General features: G+C 45.7%; 1 protein-coding gene across 3 annotated transcripts in view; it reads right to left on the bottom strand.

Annotated features, from left to right (window-relative positions):
- The window catches only part of LOC121003349 (lysosomal alpha-glucosidase-like), a 60,839-nt gene that overhangs the window by 35,808 nt on the left and 2,926 nt on the right, over positions 1-22,105 (bottom strand). Inside the window, exons 1-4 of one of the 3 annotated variants that reach the window (XM_040435118.1) lie at positions 14,483-14,500; positions 4,736-5,171; positions 4,189-4,334; positions 783-948 (exon numbers count right to left, since the gene is read on the bottom strand). In XM_040435118.1, the coding sequence (XP_040291052.1) occupies positions 783-948; positions 4,189-4,334; positions 4,736-5,161 (738 nt within the window). In that variant the 5' untranslated portion in view covers positions 5,162-5,171; positions 14,483-14,500. Of the gene's footprint in view, positions 1-782; positions 949-4,188; positions 4,335-4,735; positions 5,172-5,603; positions 5,670-14,482; positions 14,501-22,105 lie in introns of those variants that run through there. The other 2 variants (XM_040435116.1, XM_040435117.1) reach the window with 2 other exon arrangements.

Here is a 22,105-nt window from a genome sequence, read left to right as displayed (position 1 = left end):
AAAAATTATTACACTGTGTAAACATCTGCATGAAAACTAAATACGTGGAAAAGCCTAAACACGGCAGAACATTCTGAAGAAACATAATGTATGAGGCAATGGGGAACCAAGAAGCTTAGTTCCTTGAATTCTCATTGATACAATCTCATTCTTTAATTGATCTTAAAATCACTGTCTACACTCTCTACAGAAGTGTCCTACTTTACCATTCTTCTTGGCTCGAGAAATCCCAAGATGAGTGGTAGGAAAGAAAAACGCCTCTGTTAGGCATTGTGACTATTGACTAATGCAAACGTTTTCATTTTTGAATCTCATCATCTCTTGTTGCTCATCTCAAGCCAAGAGGAAAGGTAAGAAAGGACAAACATCAAGAAAGAGCCAAGGTAGGGAAGGACAAACATCAAGAAGGAGGCAAGGTAAAGAAAGACAAACGTCAAGAAAGAGGCAAGGTAAAGAAGGACAAATGTCAAGAAAGAGGCAAGTTAGGGAAGGACAAACATCAAGAAGGAGACAAGGTAGGGAGAGGCAAGGTAAGGAAGGACAAACATAAAGGAAGAGGCAAAGTAGGGATGGAAAATTTTCAAGAAAGAAGAAAGGTAAGAAAGAAAACTTCTGTATCATTTAAAGGTCATCAAAGAAATGAAAGACGCAATGGCTCCTAAGTTATTTCTTCCACTTTCATTAGATTCATAAAACGTGTAGTTTAGTTGATCGGAATCATGGCCCAGGTATATCTAAGCCAATCATCCTTGTATTAAGATTCCAATGCACCATCTCCTTACCTGAGGAGTAATATCCCTGTTCCAAAAAGTTAGTCGGGACCAATTGGTGTTGAGGTTAATGGAAGTGAGATGCTCCCCCAAACCATATACATATTGAGAGGGAAGAGATGTAGAAATCTGCAAAAACTGATCTGCAAACAGAAGTGGAGCCAAGGCAGTGTTCACTCTACAACAAACAAAAATGAAGTTCAGCGCAGAGACGATGAGATATAATCTAAAGCAGTCTCTCAAATGTAGTCCTCTGGTACCCCCAATAGTTCATATGTTGAGGACTAATTATGTGATAGTGTATATCAGGTTTATGGTAAATCATTAAAAATGTCCTATAATAGGCACTTGAGCAGTAGAGCTGAGAAACATCTAAATGGTAAGTTTGGGGATTTCCAAGAGAACTGCATTTAGAAACAATTAGAAACAAAAGGCCTACTATAAAGAAATAGCAAACATGACATTAAAGGGTTTCTATCACTTCGTATGACATATTTAGGTGTCAGACACTAGCGATCCGCTAGTGCCTTCTCTAACAAACCATCCTAATATGATAGGTTTTGGGGCAGCCGTTTTGCTAAAATAACAACTTATATCTATATGCTAATGAGCCTCTAGGTGCTATGGGGGCGTCATTAGCACCTAGAGGCTCCGTCTACCTTCATAAACTGTCGCCGCCCAGCGCGTCCCTCCAGCCCGCCCATCTCCTCCTGAATGCGATCCTCCACGTGCGCGTCTCTGTTCTGCGCATGCGCAGTGAATGTCTGACCGCTTCCCTGCTCAGACATCTCCACTGCGCCTGTTCCTTGGAGCACTATGATGTCATCGGCGCAGGCGCAGTGGAGATGTCTGAGCAGGGAAGCGGTCAGACATTCACTGCGCATGCGCAGAACAGAGACGCGCACGTGGAGGATCGCATTCAGGAGGAGATGGGCGGGCTGGAGGGACGCGCTGGGCGGCGACAGTTTATGAAGGTAGACGGAGCCTCTAGGTGCTAATGACGCCCCCATAGCACCTAGAGGCTCATTAGCATATAGATATAAGTTGTTATTTTAGCAAAACGGCTGCCCCAAAACCTATCATATTAGGATGGTTTGTTAGAGCCGACACTAGCGGATCGCTAGTGTCTGACACCTAAATATGTCATACGAAGTGATAGAAACCCTTTAAAACCACCACTTTTGATAGGTATTAACCACAGTATATTAGAGACACTCCAGTAGACCTACCATTTTGGAGATGCTGACCCAGTCATTTAGCCATCAAAATTTGACCCTGGTCTAACTCACTCAGATTCTTACACAGTAGTCTTGTATATGCACATGACATGATGATCTACTGTTAGACACTTATGATGAGTTTGGTGTGGAAAAACTTGAGAGTCCACACAAAGCCCTGACCTCAGCTTCTTAGAACACCTTTGGACTGATCATGAGATCTTTCTTATCCAACCCCAGGGCCTGACCTTATCAATGCCCTTTTGGCTGAATCGATAAAAATCCCCACAGACACGTTCCAAAATCTTTCGGAAAGCCTTCCCAAAAGAGTGGAGGATCTCATGTAAACGCTCATGGTTTTGGAATGGGATGCCCAACAAGCTCATCATAGGTGTGATGGTCGGGTGTCCACATACTTTTGACCAATTAGTCTTTATACTGTAGAGGTTACTCTTGGAAAGAGGTAAAAAAGTAAATAATCAAGTGAGGACATTAGGAAAGGATAGCAATGGACAGGATTTAAGATAACACGGTTAGTAAAGGTTCAGAAATACCTGCGGAGAGAGAGTACTGCTCTAAGTAGCACTATATGGTGTACGTCACTGCTTGGTCTAAAGAGGGTTAATTGCCTAAAACCTGTTTAATTCAAAAAGAAAAATAAATGGGAGGTTAGACCCCGCGCTGACTCTACAGTGCTATATAGTAGTGTGTGGGTATTATTATATAGGTAACATTAACTTCTATATGCAGACTTCTACACTAGCTGCTGAAAATACTATTTGCTAGTGTAGAGTTAATAATACATATGTTAAATAGTCCTAGATCTCTGCTCCTGATAATGACACGTCAGCTACATATGTATGCATCGTCCCCTAGATGGGGGTCAGACTGCCAGCTAGGGGAGGATGCATACATATGTAGCTGACGTGTCATTATCAGGAGCAGAGATCTAGGACTATTCAACATATGTATTATTAACTCTACACTAGCAAATAGTATTTTCAGCAGCTAGTGTAGAAGTCTGCATATAGAAGTTAATGTTACCTATATAATAATACTCACACACTACTATATAGCACTGTAGAGTCAGCGGGGGTCTAACCTCCCATTTCTTTTTCTTTTAGGATAAGATACTCCAATAGTTATTTCCAATAGGTTTTTTAAGTGTTATCCTAGAGTCCAGGGTGCTAACATTTAACCACAGCAATTTCAACCTTTATCTCATCAGAGACAACCACTTGCAGATAGGAGGTGCCAGCGAACAGTTTATTTTGCTGGGGTAAACCGCTGCCAGCTTGTTGTAATGTCCCCTGGTGGAGAAATGTAGTATTACATGGCGACCATCCACATAGATGCCTCCAGACAACCAGTGGGAGCCACTCCTATGACGGCTCCCAGTTCCAGCTCATAAAGGGGGTCCCATGCATGTAACCCCCTCTAAAAAGTACCGGTATGTTTTATCTTATAGGGGCAGCATTTGCCTTCATGAGACAACACTGAGGCGTTTACAGGGAGAATTTGGTGTGGCACAAAAAAAAAAAAAAAACGCTGTAGTAAAGTCCCCTAAATCTGTACATAATGAATGATTTAGCCGTTTTCTCTGTATCCCGACAGCTGACCGGCCTGTCACGTGATCTCACATATACTGCTAAACAACAATCAACATAATTGGTCAAAGTTCTCATGTCTACAACCTCTGCCCGATAGACTCATTTACATAGAGGCAAGCCCCATAGACTCGTTCATAGATGAAGGTTTTTAAGAAAATCTGCCTCATAGGTCAAGAACACGTCTGAGACAATAAAGGGATAGACCCATCTCAGACATTGGTGGAAAATTGATGGGATATGCCATCAATGTCAGATAGGAGCAGGTCCTAGAGGTGGGACCTGCACCTATCTCCAGAAGGAGAGCACACCAGGCATGCACGTCTCCTCTATTCACCACTATGGGACTGCCGGAAATAGCATCCCATAGCAATGAGCAATGAGGGTGGGTGCGCTTGCGGTGCTTACTCTCTTTCACGTTGGAGCAGGTCCTAGAGGTGGGACCTGCACCTATCTTACATTGATGCCATATCCTAGCGATATGCCACCAACGTCTGAGACGGAAATACCCCTTTAATTAAGAATAAAATCACTTTATATAAATGTAATAGGAATGCCGAATTACTTATTCCCGTACATTCAGCAGCCACTTACAGTTCCTGACCATTTCCCTTTCTTTTCACTACGAGACTGAAGGGGTCGGCGGTAATTTGGACATCATAATGAGTATTGGCAGCTTTTCCTTCTGCACGTGGAGTTCTTATGGGAACTTCATATCGCTTTTGTGCTGGGTCTTTAATCTGCCCAAAAAATGAAAAGAACATAAAAAGTGCTAAAAAAAAAATCAAAAAAAAATCACAAGCACTGCGCAATGACGCTAATACAGCAATACCTACTAAATTTAAAGGGAATGCAACATGAAGAAATTGCATGATATTTCAATCAGGTTTTAATTTATTTTTTATGCTTTATATGTGTTTTTTTTTTTACATTATTTCTATAGTTAACCAAAAACCATTGAAATAGCTTATAGACATTCCAGGATTCTGAGAAAGTATGCTCCATTCTGAAGCAACACGCATTTTAAGATACATTATTTGGGGCAAAATGGGTTTAAATAGCAGTTTTTAGTATCTATATATATATAGTGCACCATTGTAATTTTTTGACAAAAAAACAAGTAAAATAAAAAAATACTCACAGTAAAATGCAGTCGGTCTTCTGTCTCAAAGGAAACCACAAGCTGCAAAGTCATAATATCGTTTGGCATGAAGGTCTCCTTGGATCGAAGCAGGGTGGCAGTAAATCCGTGTTCTGTCTCGGTTTTGTTGGTCAGCTTGTAGCTTGGATACGTCGAGGGGAAGAAGCACCATGGCTGCCCGATGTCCAGACGGTTTCCGGCTGGAGAATAGCAGCAGCCACGAGCCTCACATTCTTCCTTCGTTAGCCCTTTCTCTGGTGCACAGTCAAATCGACTGGCCGGGGCCACCGCACATGTATCCGACTCATTCACAAAAATGGAGGCCGCGTTGCAGACACTACTGACCAACACCAAGACAGTGAGTCCCATCAACATGCGTACATCAGATCTCCCTTTCCTTCTTCCGAAACACCTTGGGTTGGTCATCTTGAGCCCCCTGCAAGGAGCCACATAATATCAACTATAAATTCAAGGTGCTGGCACATACCAGCAAATGTGTCTCCTGACAGGTCTTTTTTTTTTTTTAAATGGTTTCTTCTCACACCATGTTGTGCTGTTCCTCTGCTATTCCTCCTAGAAACTGTATATCTAGACACCGCCATTCCTCCCCAGTCTAACTCTGGACAGAGTCGGACTGTGCAGGGACCCACCTTACCGAAAAGCGGAATGGTAATATCCAGTTGTCTGTTTATTCATACATTTTTCCAGGAAGAATAACAGAGGAAGAGAGGGTTCTAATAAAAGCTGTTCTATTATTATTTTTATGGGGAATGCAAGTATAAAAGAGGCTGTCCAACTTACAAAACCCAATGTTATACACCGTATTAGGGAATTCTGAGTTAATGGGTCCTGTGTTCAGGATTCTCACCTCTTCGCCAGAGGGGAGAGCAGCTTTGGAGGACCGGCAGCTCCCTGCAACACATAGACAACCCGTTGATTAAGGGCTCATGCACACGACCGTATGTATTTTGCGGTCCGCAAATTGCGGATCCACAAAACACGGATACCGTGCATTCTGTATTTTGAGGAACACACAGGGCCAGCCCTACGATAGAAATGCCTATTCTTGTCTGCGGTTGGAACGGAGCAACGGATGCGAACACACATCAAAAGCTTATCTAGATATAAAAAGGCATACATGGTATTCCCCTCATTTTAAGACCTTTAATGACCAGGCCTGAAAAAACCCTAATGACCGGACACTATTTCATGATTAAGCCTATGTGCTGGTTTAAAGGGTTATCCCATCTTAGACAATGGGGGCATATCGCTAGGATATGCCCCCATTGTCTGATAGGTGCGGGTCCCACCTCTGGGACCCGCACCCCGCACCTACAAGGAGAACGGAGCCGGGGAGAGTTGTGGCTGGAGGACCCCGGGTTTCCCAGGGTCCGTCCACCACCAGGAGCAGCTCCCCGCCTCTCCCATTGAAGTGAATGGGAGCGCACAGCGCCAGCTCTCGGCTATTTCCGGCGGCTCCATAGAAATCAATGGAGGGCGGCTGCGCATGCGCAGTGCGCCCTCCTCAAGTTTCTCCGCTCCGTTCTTCTTGTAGGTACGGGTCCCAGAGGTGGGACCCGCACCTATAAGACAATGGGGGCATATCCTAGCAATATGCCCCCATCGTCTAAGATGGGATAACCCCTTTAACAGTCTGTACTTTTTTATTTGTTGGAATATCAAAATGATTTATGCTAATTTTATTTTTTTCTTCACTTCATTTTATTTGGGGAAATCTGTGCAAACAAGTATTTTTTTCAAACTAAAATGGGCTTCCTATTGTGGCGACAGTTTTGGTTGCCACATACATTTTATTTGTATTTTATTATATTTTTTTACTTATTTATTAAATCTATTTTTTCCACATAATATGTCCCCTAAGACGTCATTAAAACACCTCTGGGGATGGGGGCTGACACTTTTTTTTTTCTTGTATTTTACACTTTTCCACTGTCACTGGGGCATCCAAAGGAGCCCCAGTTACAGCAGGGAAAACAGATCACTACGGGGGCAGTGTACACAGGTGATGCTGATCAGGGTCTGCTAAGACCCAGCAGCTCTGCTATCCCAGAGACACCCGGCAATCACATGATCACCAGGTTCAAAGCATAGCTGCTTCCTCTATTCCCTGCATAGCGCTACGTAGGGAGGAAAGGAGAAGGCATGAATGGTAATAAACTGCTCCTGTCTTCTCTTGGGGGTCCCTGACTGTCACTGACATCAATAGAAAGGACTGTTCTCGTCTGCAATGCAGACAAAACTAGGACATGTTCTATAAATCTGCATAATGGACATATGGATCCGCCAAAAATACGGATGAGTGTATGAGCTGCTGTGCTGAGCAAGAAAGCGCACAGGCAGGGAATGATCCTCGGCCCCTTCGTACTCAACTCAGGCGCAATACAGTGACATCATGGTGCCTTCTAACGCTGGGAAGAGCAGGATGTGGAAAGGGCAAAATCGGCATTGAAAATCCGCACAAACTACTGACATGTTGCCAATTTCAAAATCTGCACCACAGGTAAATTTCAGCGCAGAAATATTCAGCACCGTGTACATGAGAGTCTGAAAATCTATTTAGCTGATACCGTATTATTCTGCACAAAAAAAATCAGCATGGAAAGTCTGGGCGTAATATGCACCATGGCCATACACCCTAAGGCAGAGATGGCAAACCTGTGGCTCTCCAGCTGTTGTAAAACTACAACTCCCACCATGCCCTGCTGTAGGCTGATAGCTGTGGGCAGTGTAGGTATGCTGGGAGTTGTAGTTTTGCAACAGCTGGAGAGCCTCAGGTTGGCCATCCCTGCCCTAAGGGTATGTTCACACTGAGTTTCTTCTGTGTTGAAATAAAACCAGAGCAGAATCCTCTTCATAATTTCATCAACCATTGATAATGACAGGGCCAACTGTTACAAAGCATCTAATGACATAGGGCATACAGGCGACAATGCAATGGTTATTGTATGCTTGGTCATGTGATCGCGATCTCTCTCCCCTCTCACGGACATACGGCGCGTCCAGCCCGCTGAGAGGGGAGGAGACAGGCGCGGGAGAGGGGGTGAGTGACACAGGGGGGAGGAGACAGGGTGCGCAAGCATTGATGACGCGCGGCCCGGTATCTAACACCAATGGGGAGCGCACATTGGAGGAGAATGTCTAAGAGGGAGGGGAGGTAGGCTTTTTAATAGGGCGCATCAAGGCGCACGAACGCTATAACCCCACTCCCCTGACGAAGCCGCAAGCAGCGGTGAAACATGTCGGGGGGGGGGGGGGGGGTGGAGTTTGCTGTTGGATTTTAGACAGGGAATAGCAGAGGGCGCCAATTGGAATTGATAGGAAAGTTTAGATGGATAGAGTGTTGTGTGTGTAGTGAACTGTGCATGTGACCAATGAGCTCAGTGCTGGAAATCACAATCCACATAGAATATGTGAGCGAGCAGAGTGTACAATCAGTGCGCATGTAACAGCACACGTAGCGGTGATACCGCAGTAGCATTATACTGCGAGTCTCTCACCCCCATAGCACAACGTGTCATACATTGCTAGTCTAAACAGGCTGCAAATGTCAATACACTGCGTGCAGAATTATTAGGCAAATGAGTATTTTGACCACATCATCCTCTTTATGCATGTTGTCTTACTCCAAGCTGTATAGGCTCGAAAGCCTACTACCAATTAAGCATATTAGGTGATGTGCATCTCTGTAATGAGAAGGGGTGTGGTCTAATGACATCAACACCCTATATTAGGTGTGCATAATTATTAGGCAACTTCCTTTCCTTTGGCAAAATGGGTCAAAAGAAGGACTTGACAGGCTCAGAAAAGTCAAAAATAGTGAGATATCTTGCAGAGGGATGCAGCACTCTTAAAATTGCAAAGCTTCTGAAGCGTGATCATCGAACAATCAAGCGTTTCATTCAAAATAGTCAACAGGGTCGCAAGAAGCGTGTGGAAAAACCAAGGCGCAAAATAACTGCCCATGAACTGAGAAAAGTCAAGCGTGCAGCTGCCAAGATGCCACTTGCCACCAGTTTGGCCATATTTCAGAGCTGCAACATCACTGGAGTGCTCAAAAGCACAAGGTGTGCAATACTCAGAGACATGGCCAAGGTAAGAAAGGCTGAAAGACGACCACCACTGAACAAGACACACAAGCTGAAACGTCAAGACTGGGCCAAGAAATATCTCAAGACTGATTTTTCTAAGGTTTTATGGACTGATGAAATGAGAGTGAGTCTTGATGGGCCAGATTGATGGGCCCGTGGCTGGATTGGTAAAGGGCAGAGAGCTCCAGTCCGACTCAGACGCCAGCAAGGTGGAGGTGGAGTACTGGTTTGGGCTGGTATCATCAAAGATGAGCTTGTGGGGCCTTTTCGGGTTGAGGATGGAGTCAAGCTCAACTCCCAGTCCTACTGCCAGTTTCTGGAAGACACCTTCTTCAAGCAGTGGTACAGGAAGAAGTCTGCATCCTTCAAGAAAAACATGATTTTCATGCAGGACAATGCTCCATCACACGCGTCCAAGTACTCCACAGCGTGGCTGGCAAGAAAGGGTATAAAAGAAGAAAATCTAATGACATGGCCTCCTTGTTCACCTGATCTGAACCCCATTGAGAACCTGTGGTCCATCATCAAATGTGAGATTTACAAGGAGGGAAAACAGTACACCTCTCTGAACAGTGTCTGGGAGGCTGTGGTTGCTGCTGCACGCAATGTTGATGGTGAACAGATCAAAACACTGACAGAATCCATGGATGCCAGGCTTTTGAGTGCCCTTGCAAAGAAAGGTGGCTATATTGGTCACTGATTTGTTTTTGTTTTGTTTTTGAATGTCAGAAATGTATATTTGTGAATGTTGAGATGTTATATAATTGTTAAATAATTGAAATGGGTATATATTTGTTTTTTGTTAAGTTGCCTAATAATTATGCGCAGTAATAGTCACCTGCACACACAGATATCCCCCTAAAATAGCTAAAACTAAAAACAAACTAAAAACTACTTCCAAAAATATTCAGCTTTGATATTAATGAGTTTTTTGGGTTCATTGAGAACATGGTTGTTGTTCAATAATAAAATTAATCCTCAAAAATACAACTTGCCTAATAATTCTGCACTCCCTGTATAAAAACATAGAAACGTTTGTGGATATGGTGACCCGGGAGATTAATAACCGGAGAATAGAAATCCAAAATAGGATAGAATATGATCAAATGGCGGAGATTACTAATGGATGATAAGTACCTCACTGAACTACATGACATATTGAAGAAGGCAAGAGTTTGAAGGAAGAGTTTGAATTCTTATATAATAGGAATCCAACAATTGCGACATTCTATGCACTTCCAAAAGTGCACAAGAACAAAACACCAATACCGGGACGACCAATAGTCTCAGGCAATGACTCTCTAACCCAATCTGCGAGTGAATACGTGGATGTTTTATTAAAGGGCTTCTGTCACCCCCAAAACACTTCCACTCAGTGCGCCTGCGCCGATGACGTCACCGGAAGAGAAGATGTCATCGTCGCAGGCGCACTGAGGGAGTGCTGAGGAGGCGAGCCTCCTTCTCTCAGAGCGCCTGCGCCGAATGAAGACAGGCGCGGGATTTGAAATGCTGACAGGGCCAGCCGGAGGAGGAGATTGCGGCTGGCCCTGTCAATCAACAAGAGGAAGGGGTGTTTTTTTGCAGCGGCTACCAGCAAGTAAACGCCCTACTTGCTGGTAGTGAAGTGATTAGCATATTTTAAAAGATCGATTTTTAAGGAAAAGAAGCCACAGACAAAGGTAAGAACCCTATATAGGGAATAGTCGTTAAATAACGATTTTAACAAGCCCAACAAAAAAAAAAGTGTTTTGGGGGTGACAGAAGCCCTTTAAGACCGTTCGTTACATCATTGCCATCTTATATAAAAGATGCAAGTGAGGTACTTGTGAAAATTAACGATATTACTTTGACGGCGTCCATGTTTCTAGCTAGCCTCGATGTGGAGGCTCTATATAGTAACATCGAACACGAATTGAGTATTAGAGCAAATTCTTCCTCGATACAAAAAGCACATCTTTTCACAAACACAATGTGTTTTGTTTTGGAATTATTGAGATTTATACTCGCGCACAATTATTTTTTATGTAACGGTACCTTTTATCATCAGACGAAAGGTACCGCAATGGGCACGCCTTGCGCACCGACCTTCGCTAATTTATTTTTAGGGTGGTGGGAGGACCAAATTGTGTTTTCAGAGACTTTTTTTTATCATTCACAAGGCCATTCATCAGATTGGCACTAAAATTCTGTTGTGGTCTTTCAAAAATAAAACTAGGCCTCAGAAGTGGTAATTTGGACCAGAAACTACTTCAGGAGGAGCAGAAACAAATAGAAAGAGAGCTCATAGTACCAAAAATATATACATTTTATTAGAACATATTAAAAAATGACAAAAAATAAATGAAACTAGTACATAAGATGCCGTAAAACAAGATGATGAGAGCGGAAAACAGAAAAAAAGAGCGCCACCCTGGGAAGAAAAACACACAGATACAAAGATGAAAAAATATATGGTATATAATGATATATAACATGGGAAAAGAAAGTACTGGGTACAATGCCCAACCCATGAAATGAATGGATAATAGTAAAACCATAAAGTGCCAAGTAAAGCAAGGTCAGCTTATGCACCCCAATGGCATAAAAAATGCAAGCACATATAAGGTGGAAGTATATTGCATAAAGAGACCAAGTGTAGGTAGACAACAGGATCCTATAGCCGGAGGGGGGCAGCAGGAGACCAGAGCTCACCTGAACAGACCGTGTGCAAAGAGACCCAGGGTGGCGCTACCCCAACGCGCGTTTCGCACTGGTTGAAATTTATATTTACATTTATATTTGTATATTAGGATGATGCCATTATATTCACGTCGTATATTAGGTTTATGCCCCCATAATCATATGGTCTGAAAACCAGAGCTAAAATCATCGGTGACGTGAATTCGGTCACGTCACCGGCTCTGATGGGTGGGCTTTAGCGCTGCCCTAGCCGTTTTACAGGCTAGGGCAGCGCTAAAGCCCACCCTTCAGTGCCAGTGACGTCACCGGGCTCACTGCTGGGCGGAAGCCTCTGCCTAGCTTTCCCCATGGAGAGCCCAGTATATCACCAGATCTCCAAAAAAAGCCTTTGCCCTGCACATCCACTGCTTGCTCTCAATATGGCACTTCCAAGGGAGAGCGCTCGGATCAAGTTGCATAGCGGTGATTGTAGAGCAACTGTGCAAGCGTGCCCACCTCTCCATTTACTGCTATGGGACTTCTGAAAATAGTGCTGGCTCGGCTATTTTTGTAACTCCAATAGTGGTGAACAGAGGGTGGTTGTGCATGCACAGCTACTCTCGGGTCACTTCAGGGGCCCCGTTCTGGAGGTGGGACTTGCACCCATCTGCCAAGGATGGCATATCTTAGCAATAGGCCATTAAGGTCCCAGATGGGAATACCCCTTTAACTATAAAGCCACAGCTGATGTACCACATAGGAATACATTAGGCTCTATGCAATCTTGTGGACTGCAGCTGTCACTCATTCGGCACCATTACAAAAAGTCACAGTGTAGCCCGGGCGAACATAAATAGCCTACAGAGGGGCAGGTTTATCAAGCTCGCCTGTTTTTAGGCGTAAAATTAGACTGACGCATTTCATTTGTCTGTCTCTTTCTTTCTTTTGCCGAGTATTTATTAAAAGTCGCACCGCCGTTGACGAATGAGACTCGGCATATTGCTATTAGTCTGCCCTCTTTTTTAGATAGATGGGTTCATATTCACGTAGACTGGTCTAATTTATTAGCACATGAAAAAAGGTCACATCTTTGCTGAGATAAGTCGCATGTCTCCTGGAAACTGCAACTTTTATTGCAAAAAAAGTCACACCACCACTGAAAACAGATGAAGAAAAGTACATTAGCCCTGGGGTGGCGTAGAAATTAGACTGTTTTTGCAACAAAGTCAGGCGCACCTACATAAATAGATTGCAAAAAGGTTGCAAGGGTACTTTCACACTTGCGGCAGAGGATTCCGGCAGGCAGTTCCGTCGCCGAAACTGCCTGCCGGATCCGTCAAAACGTGTGCAAACTGATGGCATTTGTCAGACGGATCAGGATCCTGATCCGTATGACAAATGCATTGAAATGCCGAATCCGTCTCTCCGATGTCATCCGGAAAAACGGATCCGGCATTTATTTTTTTTCACATTTTTTGTGGTCTGAGCATGCACAGACCGCAATGCCGGATCCGTTTTGCCGGAACACTCGGGGCTGGATCCGGCATTAATGCATTTCAATGGGAAAAAATGCTGGATCCGGCATTCCGGCAAGTGTTCCGGAATTTTGGATGGAGATAAAACCGCAGCATGCTGCAGTATTATTCTCCGTCCTGAGAAGTCAAAAAGACTGAACCGAAGACACCCTGATTAGTGTTGAGTAGAGATGAGCGAACTTCTGTTTTAAGTTCGGCGTCTAAAGTTCGGCTTCCGGTTAGCGGAGGATCCCGATATGGATTCCGAATTCCGTTGTGGTCCGTGGTAGCGGAATCAATAATGACCATTATTGATTCCGCTACCACGGACCACAACGGAATTCGGAATCCATATCGGGATCCTCCGCTAACCGGAAGCCGAACTTTAGACGCCGAACTTAAAACAGAAGTTCGCTCATCTCTAGTGTTGAGTGAACTTGTGTTTTAAGTTTGGCGTCTAAAGTTCGAGTTCAGGTTATCGGAGTATCCCGTTATGGATTCTAAATTCCGTTATGGTTCATGGTAGCGGAATCCATAACGGGATACTTCGATAACCCGAACCCGAACTTTAGACGCCGAACTTAAAACACAAGTTCGCTCAACACTAGTGTTGAGCAAACTTGTGTTTTAAGTTCGGCGTCTAAAGTTCGGGTTTGGCTTATCAAAGAATTGCATTATGGATTCCGCTACCACGGACCAAGTTATGGTCCGTGGTAGCGGAATCCATAACGCGATTCTTCGATAACCTGACACCGAACTTAAAACACAAGTTCGCTCAACACTAGTCCTGATGCATCCTGAACGGATTGCTCTCCATTCAGAATGCATTAGGATAAAACTGATCAGTTCTTTTTAGGTATTGAGCCCCTAGGACGGAACTCAATGCCGGAAAAGAATAACGCTAGTGTGAAAGTGCCCTAAGTTAGTCTAAAAAAAAATATCTAAAATAGGTGAACAATGCTGAAAAGCCTCCTAAAAAATCTCAGTAGTAAACGTGACTAAAAACAGGCACAAAGACTAGTAAATATACCCCACAGTGCCTATGACCTATAGCCCAGAGCACAGGCGCAGAACGTCGCTCTACAGCCTCCTGTGCACCCTGTACATTGATCAATCTACAAAAATCAGCCATGAGCCAGCAGCAAATAGTAAAACCTAATAAAACACTGTGCAAGGCGCACGAGAACAAGCAGGCAGGCACTTTTTACATAGGTAGATTGGTCAGATATAAAGATGCAGATCTATAAGGTCATTCCATGAGCAAAGAGAGGTCTGATCGACAGCAGAAGCCCTCCCATCAAAGCTTTTTCATTTTTGAGATTGTTCTAAACATTTCAGTGCAAAGCGTGTGGACACCATACCAACATAAACCCCTCGTGGATCTACAAATGCATAGAAACAAAGACATAGCATTGGAAAAGCTAGAAAAGACACAGACACTGCCTTTGGTTTCTGATTTCACTTACCCCTCCCCATGCAGCTCTCCCCAGACCTCTCGACGGCAGGCCCTTTAATAACAGCCGGTCATGTGACTTCTGGTCACGTGACGGCGGAGGATGGACTGCAGCTTAGAGGATTGAGCAATGAAGAAGAATCCTGACACTCAGCACAGCACGTTGTACTCAGCACAAAGAAAACTGGGTGAAAAAACTGCAAGATCCACACATAGGACCTTGTGGTCAGGCGGTGCTGCAGCACATCTGTCCCCTCTCCTGACGTGTCTGTTTTAGTAACTACTTGCATTCCCCATGTAATAAAAATCCTGGAGCATCTATTATTATCACTTTATGTTGTGTCATTCCTCTGTTCTTCCTGCTGGAAGTCTATGAATTACTAGCAGTTTGCAATGAAGGTTCAGATGGGTGTTTCCAACTGGTGGCGTGTCCCTGCACAGTCTAAGGTTATCTAATCAGGGCCTCTCTCCTCTCTCAAAATAGCTGCTTGGGAACCACAGATGTATTTGACCCGCACTGTACGGTAAGTTTAGAGTTCTACACTTTAAAGGAGCCTTCACACAGGGCAGATTTTGGTATCAGAGATTTCAGCAACTGAAAATCTGCTGTATTCATCTAAATGGGGTTATTTTGGTGATGAGCACATGGATTTCTGCAAGTTCTTCTAGCCGGATGAATGGAAAGAAATCTCAACAAAAAAAAATTCCTGTAAAGAGGTTTTCCAGGATTAGAAAAAAAACAAAACATGGTGGCTTTCTTCCAAAAACAGCACCACCCCTGTCCATGGATTGTGTGTGGTATTGCGGCTCAGCTCCATTGGAGTCAATGGGGCAGAGCTGCAATATCACGCACAAACTTTGGACAGGGGTAGTGCTGTTTTTGGAAGAATGCAGCCATGTTTTTCTAAGCTTGGAGCAACTAAGGAAACGGGACTCTGAGGGGCCATATGGGAGGTCAAGCAGAATCCTAAGAAAAGTTTCCTGGGAGGTGAAATCCCAACTGTCTGAACTGACCCATTTTGTGTAGTTGTTTGGTGTAATTGCTTGATTGTGACACTGCATACTTACAGTACCAATAGCAGTCCAGTGGTGGACCATAGAAGGTGTGTGACTTGGGGATAGACAAGTCTATCTGGGCTCTTTAGAGTGGTCTGAGGGGACAGGTGGGCCATAGCTTTTTAAGGGTCATTTGAGGATTGATTGATTTTCTAAATTCCGTGCCAGGTAGCATACTTACCTGTTCTTCACTGCTCATTTCCAACTACATGGGTCCTAGGATATCTTCACTGCATTTTGGTCCCAACATGTAAACTTCTGGCAAGGATGGGATCATGTGCGCTACTCAGTTGTGACATGTATCCTAGCAGCACATCCCTGCTGGGTCATATGCCACTTGGGGACATGTCACTGCTGAGGCCAGTCTTTAACTGAGGCATGTCACTGCTGAGGCCAGTCTTGGGGATATGTCACTGCTGAGGCCAGTCTTTAGCTGAGGCATGTCACTGCTGAGGCCAGTCTTTAGCTGAGGCATGTCACTGCTGATGCCAGTCTTGGGGACATGACACTGCTGGGCCAGTCTTGGGGACATGTCACTGCTGAGGCCAGTCTTTAGCTGAGGCATGTCACTGCTGAGGCCAGTCTTGGGGACATGTCACTGCTGAGGCCAGTCTTGGGGACATGTCACTGCTGGGCCAGTCTTGGGGACATGTCACTGCTGAGGCCAGTCTTGGGGACTTGTCACTGCTGAGGCCAGTCTTTAGCTGAGGCATGTCACTGCTGAGGCCAGTCTTGGGGACATGTCACTGCTGAGGCCAGTCTTTAGCTGAGGCATGTCACTGCGGAGGCCAGTCTTGGGGACATGTCACTGCTGAGGCCAGTCTTGGGGACATGTCACTGCTGGGCCAGTCTTGGGGACATGTCACTGCTGAGGCCAGTCTTGGGGACTTGTCACTGCTGAGGCCAGTCTTTAGCTGAGGCATGTCACTGCTGAGGCCAGCCTTGGGGACATGTCACTGCTGAGGCCAGTCTTTAGCTGAGGCATGTCACTGCTGAGGCCAGTCTTGGGGACATGTCACTGCTGAGGCCAGTCTTTAGCTGAGGCATGTCACTGCTGAGGCCAGTCTTTGGCTGTAGAGGCACCTGTGACTCCGCTCCTGACAGAGGTTTACATACAGGGACCAAAGTGCAGTAAAGACAGCTGGTGACCCACAGATGAGCAACGGGGAATAGGTACATATGCTACACTTCACAGGTCTAGCAGGCTGGGTGCGGAATTAGAAGAAAAATAAGTCAGTCCTGGAATAAACCATCAACGGTAGAAGAAAAAAAGGGAAAACAAGGCGGCACTCACTGAATCTTCGTTAAATCGTGGCTTTATTCGGTCTAAAACATGGCGGGTGCGGGTCACATAAAGCAGAAAGAAAGGCAACAGCTGTTTCGCGCTACAACAGCGCTTTGTCGAGCCTACTGTGACGTGAAAGGGGAGCGCCCAATATACCTGTCTCCTCGTCACTGCTAAACAGGTGCATCAATCAATCAAATCTTCGAATCACCTTCGTATACATATAAAATCTTAAATTCATATAAAGACAGCAAGATCATTCTTGTCATTGAGGCCTAAACCTCCCATGGCATTAGTTTTAAAAATCCATCAGTGTGCCTGCGCCGATGACGTCACCGAAAGAGAAGACGTCATCGGCGCAGGTGCACTGAGGGAGTGCTGAGGAGGCGAGCCTCCTTATCTCAGAGCGCCTGCGCCGAATCAACACAGGCGCGCGATTTTTGAAATGCTGACAGGGCCAGTCGGAAGAGGAGATTGCGGTTGGCCCTGTCAATCAACAGAAGGAGGGGGCGGTTTTCTGCGGCTGCTACCAGCAAGTAGACGCCCTACTTGCTGGTAGAAAGGTAATTAGCATATCATAAAAGTACGTTTTTTGCTAAATCTACTGAACGAAAATTATTAATAACATAATGTATGGCAATATGGCAGGATAGGGATTATAAGTACCCCAAAAAAAAAAAATGAGTTTAGTGGAGTGACAGAAGCCATTTAAAGCTAACAATCGGTTTGTTTATCACTTTATCGATTAATTGTTCATCTCGCTGTAACATATGCCAATTATTTAAAATGGCATTTTTGATGGTTTGGGCCATGGGAGAATATTCAAATGTGAACACTGCTCTAGTGTTCTGCAGTATTTTACGATGATGGGTTTTTTGCTGTTTTTTCTTTTTCCATATATCTTTACTTTGCCTACGTGCATATGCTTTGTCATAAGCTTTATCAATCAAAAGAGGCGGGTATCCACGTTGCATGAATCTATTCTTGAGATCTTTAGGATCCATTCAACAGGCAGCAACGTGTTTTGCGGATACACGGAGCTGCGGATCCGCAAAACACGGAAAGCGGCAATGTGCATTCCGCATTTTGCGGACCGCACATTGCCGGCACTAATAGAATATGCCTGTTCTTGTCCTCAATTGCGGACAAGAATAGGACATGTTCGATTTTTTTGCAGAACGGAAGTGCGGACCCGGAAGTGCGAATCGTGCGGACATCATGCTGCCCCATAGGAATGAATGGGTCCGCAATTCAGTTCCGCAAAATGCAGAACGAAATTGCGGACGTGTGAATGGAACCTTACTCTGGTTTTCAAACTCTATATCATTTTTGATGATCCTTGCAAGTCTGACAAATTGACCATACGGGACAGCTGCTGCTACATGTGGCGGGTGGAAGCTATCGTAATGCAAAAGGGAGTTCGTTGAACTGGGTTTTCTATATATGGTGGTATCGATATCCTCATTGATAATTCTAACTTGGACGTCTAAGAATTCAATGGCGTGTTCATCTATTTTGCTAGTGAAACGCATGTTCATGTTATTATCGTTTAAGTACTGAACAAACAAACTGAATTGATCTCGGTCCCCTCCCCAAATAATAAATACATCGTCGATGTATCTAAAAAAGCTTTTGATGTGTTGTACAAAAGGGGTTATCGACAGTGAATATGTATCTCTCTTCAAATTGAGCTAAAAATAAGTTTGCAAATTTACGGATGTTTGACTGTACCATTGTTTGTTGAACATAAACGTGTTATTTTTTAACACAAAGGACAATGCTTCGGTGACAAACTCAGTGTAAAGTTTATCTCTTCCTATTTTGGTTAATAATTCTCCAACAATTGATACACCTAAATCTTGGGGGATTTTTGTGTATAGACTCTCAACGTCAATTGTTGCAAATAAATAAACTTTCTGCCATGTGAATAAACCTTTCTCGCTCATATCATTGGGGGACACAGGACCGTGGGTATAGCTGCTGCTGCTGCAACTATGGGGCGACACTAGGCTGAAAAGTGTTAACTCCTCCTCTGCCGGCTATACCCCCTCCAGCCTGGAGAGAGCATATCAGTTTTTAGCTTAGTGTCGTAGGAGGCAGACCTCCCTGCTTGCAGGGCGGCTTCCTTTTGTTATTTTCTTCCTTTTTCCCTTTTAGATATGGGAAACAGAGTCGCCTAGCCTCTCTGTCTACACGGGGAGCAAGACCGGTGTCGGTTTCCCTCACCGCCCGACCTCCCCAAGAAGTAAAGGTGGACTAGGGCAGCCTAGCTCCCCTGCTTCCCGCCAGCCAAAGGGTCACCTGAATCCGACAAGACCCTCCCGCCATACCAGACTCCTGCCACTTCGGGTGCCAGCTGCTGAAGAGGTGACCCTGCTGGTCCACTGAGGGAGGGTGAAGAGAAGAGGATGAAGATGGGGTCAGTAATCAGGAATGGGTGAGTATTCTTTTACCCTCCCCCCATCCCTTCCCCCGGGTCTCTGCCATTTTCTCCTTTGCTCCGGCACTACCGCGTTGCTCTAGGCCCCGGCTTTGTTTCGGGTGGTTCGGGTTGCGGCCCGCTCTGGATTTGTTTCCCCGGGCCGCTGATGGGTCTCCGCGGCCAGTCCTTGCAAGCGGGCGCCCTGCGTGTGCCGCTCCAGGTAACTTCGTCCTCCGGCCAGCCGGAAGTGCATCGCGGTCGGCCGCGAATTTCTAATTTAGGCTGCGGCTTCATAGGCCGCAATTTCGGCGCATCCTTCTGTGACGTAAGGGGTGGGGCTATTTCCCGCCATGGCTTCGTGGGAGGATCCTTATCTCATTTTCCCCGCGCTGATTCAGATCCTTCTGCTTCACTTAGCTGCACGCTTCTACTGGGACACCAGGACCTGGGATCTCCTGCAAGCTGGTAGGACGGTTTCTATCCCTCTCCAGCCCTGAGACCAGTATTAGATTCGGTTAGGCAACATGTCCGAACCCACGAGCGACCCCCGCATACCACCAGCCACCACTTATTATGCATGCACTAAATTAAGTTTCCTCGCGGCCAGCCGGACTCTGTATGCTCCGCATGTTGTGCGCCCAGACAGGTTCTGCCCCCCCAGCCTACGCAGCCGCATGACCACCCTGACCGGGTGGATCCCAATCCACCCTTTCCCTCATGGGTCGTTTGGTTAATAAATCCCCACCTATGCAGTCAGCTCCTATGGGGCGAACAACTTAGGGGCAGACCTTTGCACAAGCGGCCCAGAGCAAGACATCATTCCTCCTCTGATGCCTCAGCATCTTCAACCCCCCGATCACGTTCAGACGCATCCTCCCTGCCAGGAGAAGTTCTGTCCGACAGGTGGATTGGTGACTCAGACTCTGATATGGATCAGAACAATCTTCCAAGATTGCTTCCATGGTGGACAGCCTGGTTACTGCTGTCCGTGACACCGTCCAGGTGCAGGATGACTCCCCCTCCACGAGTCACCAAGGAGTGTCTTTTCTCTGCTCCAGGCAAACTCCTAAAGCCTTTCCCTTACATGACGACTTTTTGTTTGTCATTGCCAAGGTGTGGGACTGTCCAGATCGTCGCTTTACCACATCCAAGCGTCTTGATCTACTTTATCCATTTCCGGCGGATTGGGTAGCTAAATGGGCCTCTCCTCCTAAGGTGGATCCTCCGGTCGCACGTCTCGTCAAACATACCACCATTCCTGTGGCTGATGGCTCATCCCTCCAGGACCCTGTAGATCACCGTAAGGAGTCTTTTTCTAAGTCCGTTTTCGCGGCAAGTGCCTTATCACTTCGTCCCATTTTTGCTCCCGCTTGGGTGGCTAAGGAATGGGCGCTCCATTTAAATCAGGACTTGGCGGCGGACCTCCCTCTAGCTGAGCTCCAATCGTTGGACCTGCAAATCTCACAGGTGGGGAAGTATCTCTGTGAGGCTTCCTGGGACGCAGGTGCACTTGTTGCCCACTCATCGGCTCTCGTTGTAACCTTACGGCGCGAATTGTTGCTTAAGGTTTGGGCAGCGGATTCATCATCAAAGCGTTCCCTTACAGGTCTCCCTTTTTCCGGCTCCCGATTATTCGGGTCCTGGTTAGATGAAATTATCTCAGAGGCTACGGGCGGTAAAAGTACTCACCTCCCACAGGACAGATCAAAGCGCACGTTTCGTGCTAAGCCTTCAAATGCTCGGGTCCATTCCTTTTGCCGCTTCTCTGGTACACGACCGGCAGCAGGAGCCCCTCCCAGGTCCTCCACGCAAGACCAGCAGAAGAAGCCAGTCTTTAGGCCTCAACCAGCCTGGCGCCCGCGAGCACAGCCCGCTCATTCCTCGGCCAACAAGCAGCCCTCCGCATGTAGAAGCACCCCCACCCTCATGGGTTGGGGGTCGTCTCCTCCTTTTTCCGGAAATTTGGCTGGCCCACATTTTTTAGACGCGTGGACGCTCAAAATCGTAATCGCGCCCTGCCCTGTGAGAGGCCTGAGAAGATCTGACAGATTTACTGCACGTGAGTCTATCTGACAGATTGTTCTGTTTCTCTTTGTTGTGGTTTTGGGCAGGATCCCACCTCCCCACAGGTTCTGCTAATTAGCTATTTAGTGGTGCTATTTATACCCGCCTCTCACTATAGTCCTTGCGGTTTATATTTGCTTCTGGAGTTCTCAGCTGGTGTTTGGTGGATCTCCTGCTCCCCGTCCGTCTTAAGCAAAGTCCTACTCCTTCCTTTTGTTGTGTGTTCTGGCTAGGCCTCAGGAAGATGCTGGTTTCTGCACCTAGCACTAGCAACTGGTCGTAATATCTCCAGCTCCCTAGCTGAGGGTTTGTTTCAGTTTCAGCTAGGCTTAGGTTCCAGCGCATGAGGACTTCCACCTTAAGGATTTGCTCATGTTGTCAGCAGTCAGGGAAAGGCTCAGGGATTGTCAGGTGGTGACCTTTCCCTGTTCCCTAGCTTTGGGGTCAAGCCTGGTGTCTTTTTGCTTTTATTGTATTTGGTTTGCTTCCCTTCCCTCACCTACCGTAACATAGTAACATAGTACATAAGGCCGAAAAAAGACTTGTCCATCCAGTTCAGCCTGTTATCCTGCAAGTTGACCCAAAGGAAGGCAAAAAAAAACTGTGAGGTAGAAGCCAATTTTCCTCACTTTAGGGGAATAAAAAATTCCTTCCCGACTCCAATCAGGCAATCAGAATATCTCCCTGGATTAACGATCCCTCTCTAGTAGCCATAGCCTGTAATATTATTACACTCCAGAAATACATCCAGACCCCTCTTGAATTCCTTTATTGTACTCACCATCACCACCTCCTCAGGCAGAGAGTTC

Source organism: Bufo bufo, chromosome 6, assembly GCF_905171765.1.
Source record: "Bufo bufo chromosome 6, aBufBuf1.1, whole genome shotgun sequence".
In the NCBI taxonomy this organism is placed as follows: Eukaryota; Metazoa; Chordata; class Amphibia; order Anura; family Bufonidae; genus Bufo; species Bufo bufo.
The sequence above is the reverse complement of the archived record's forward strand: the minus strand, read 5'-3'. Positions and strand labels throughout refer to the sequence as shown.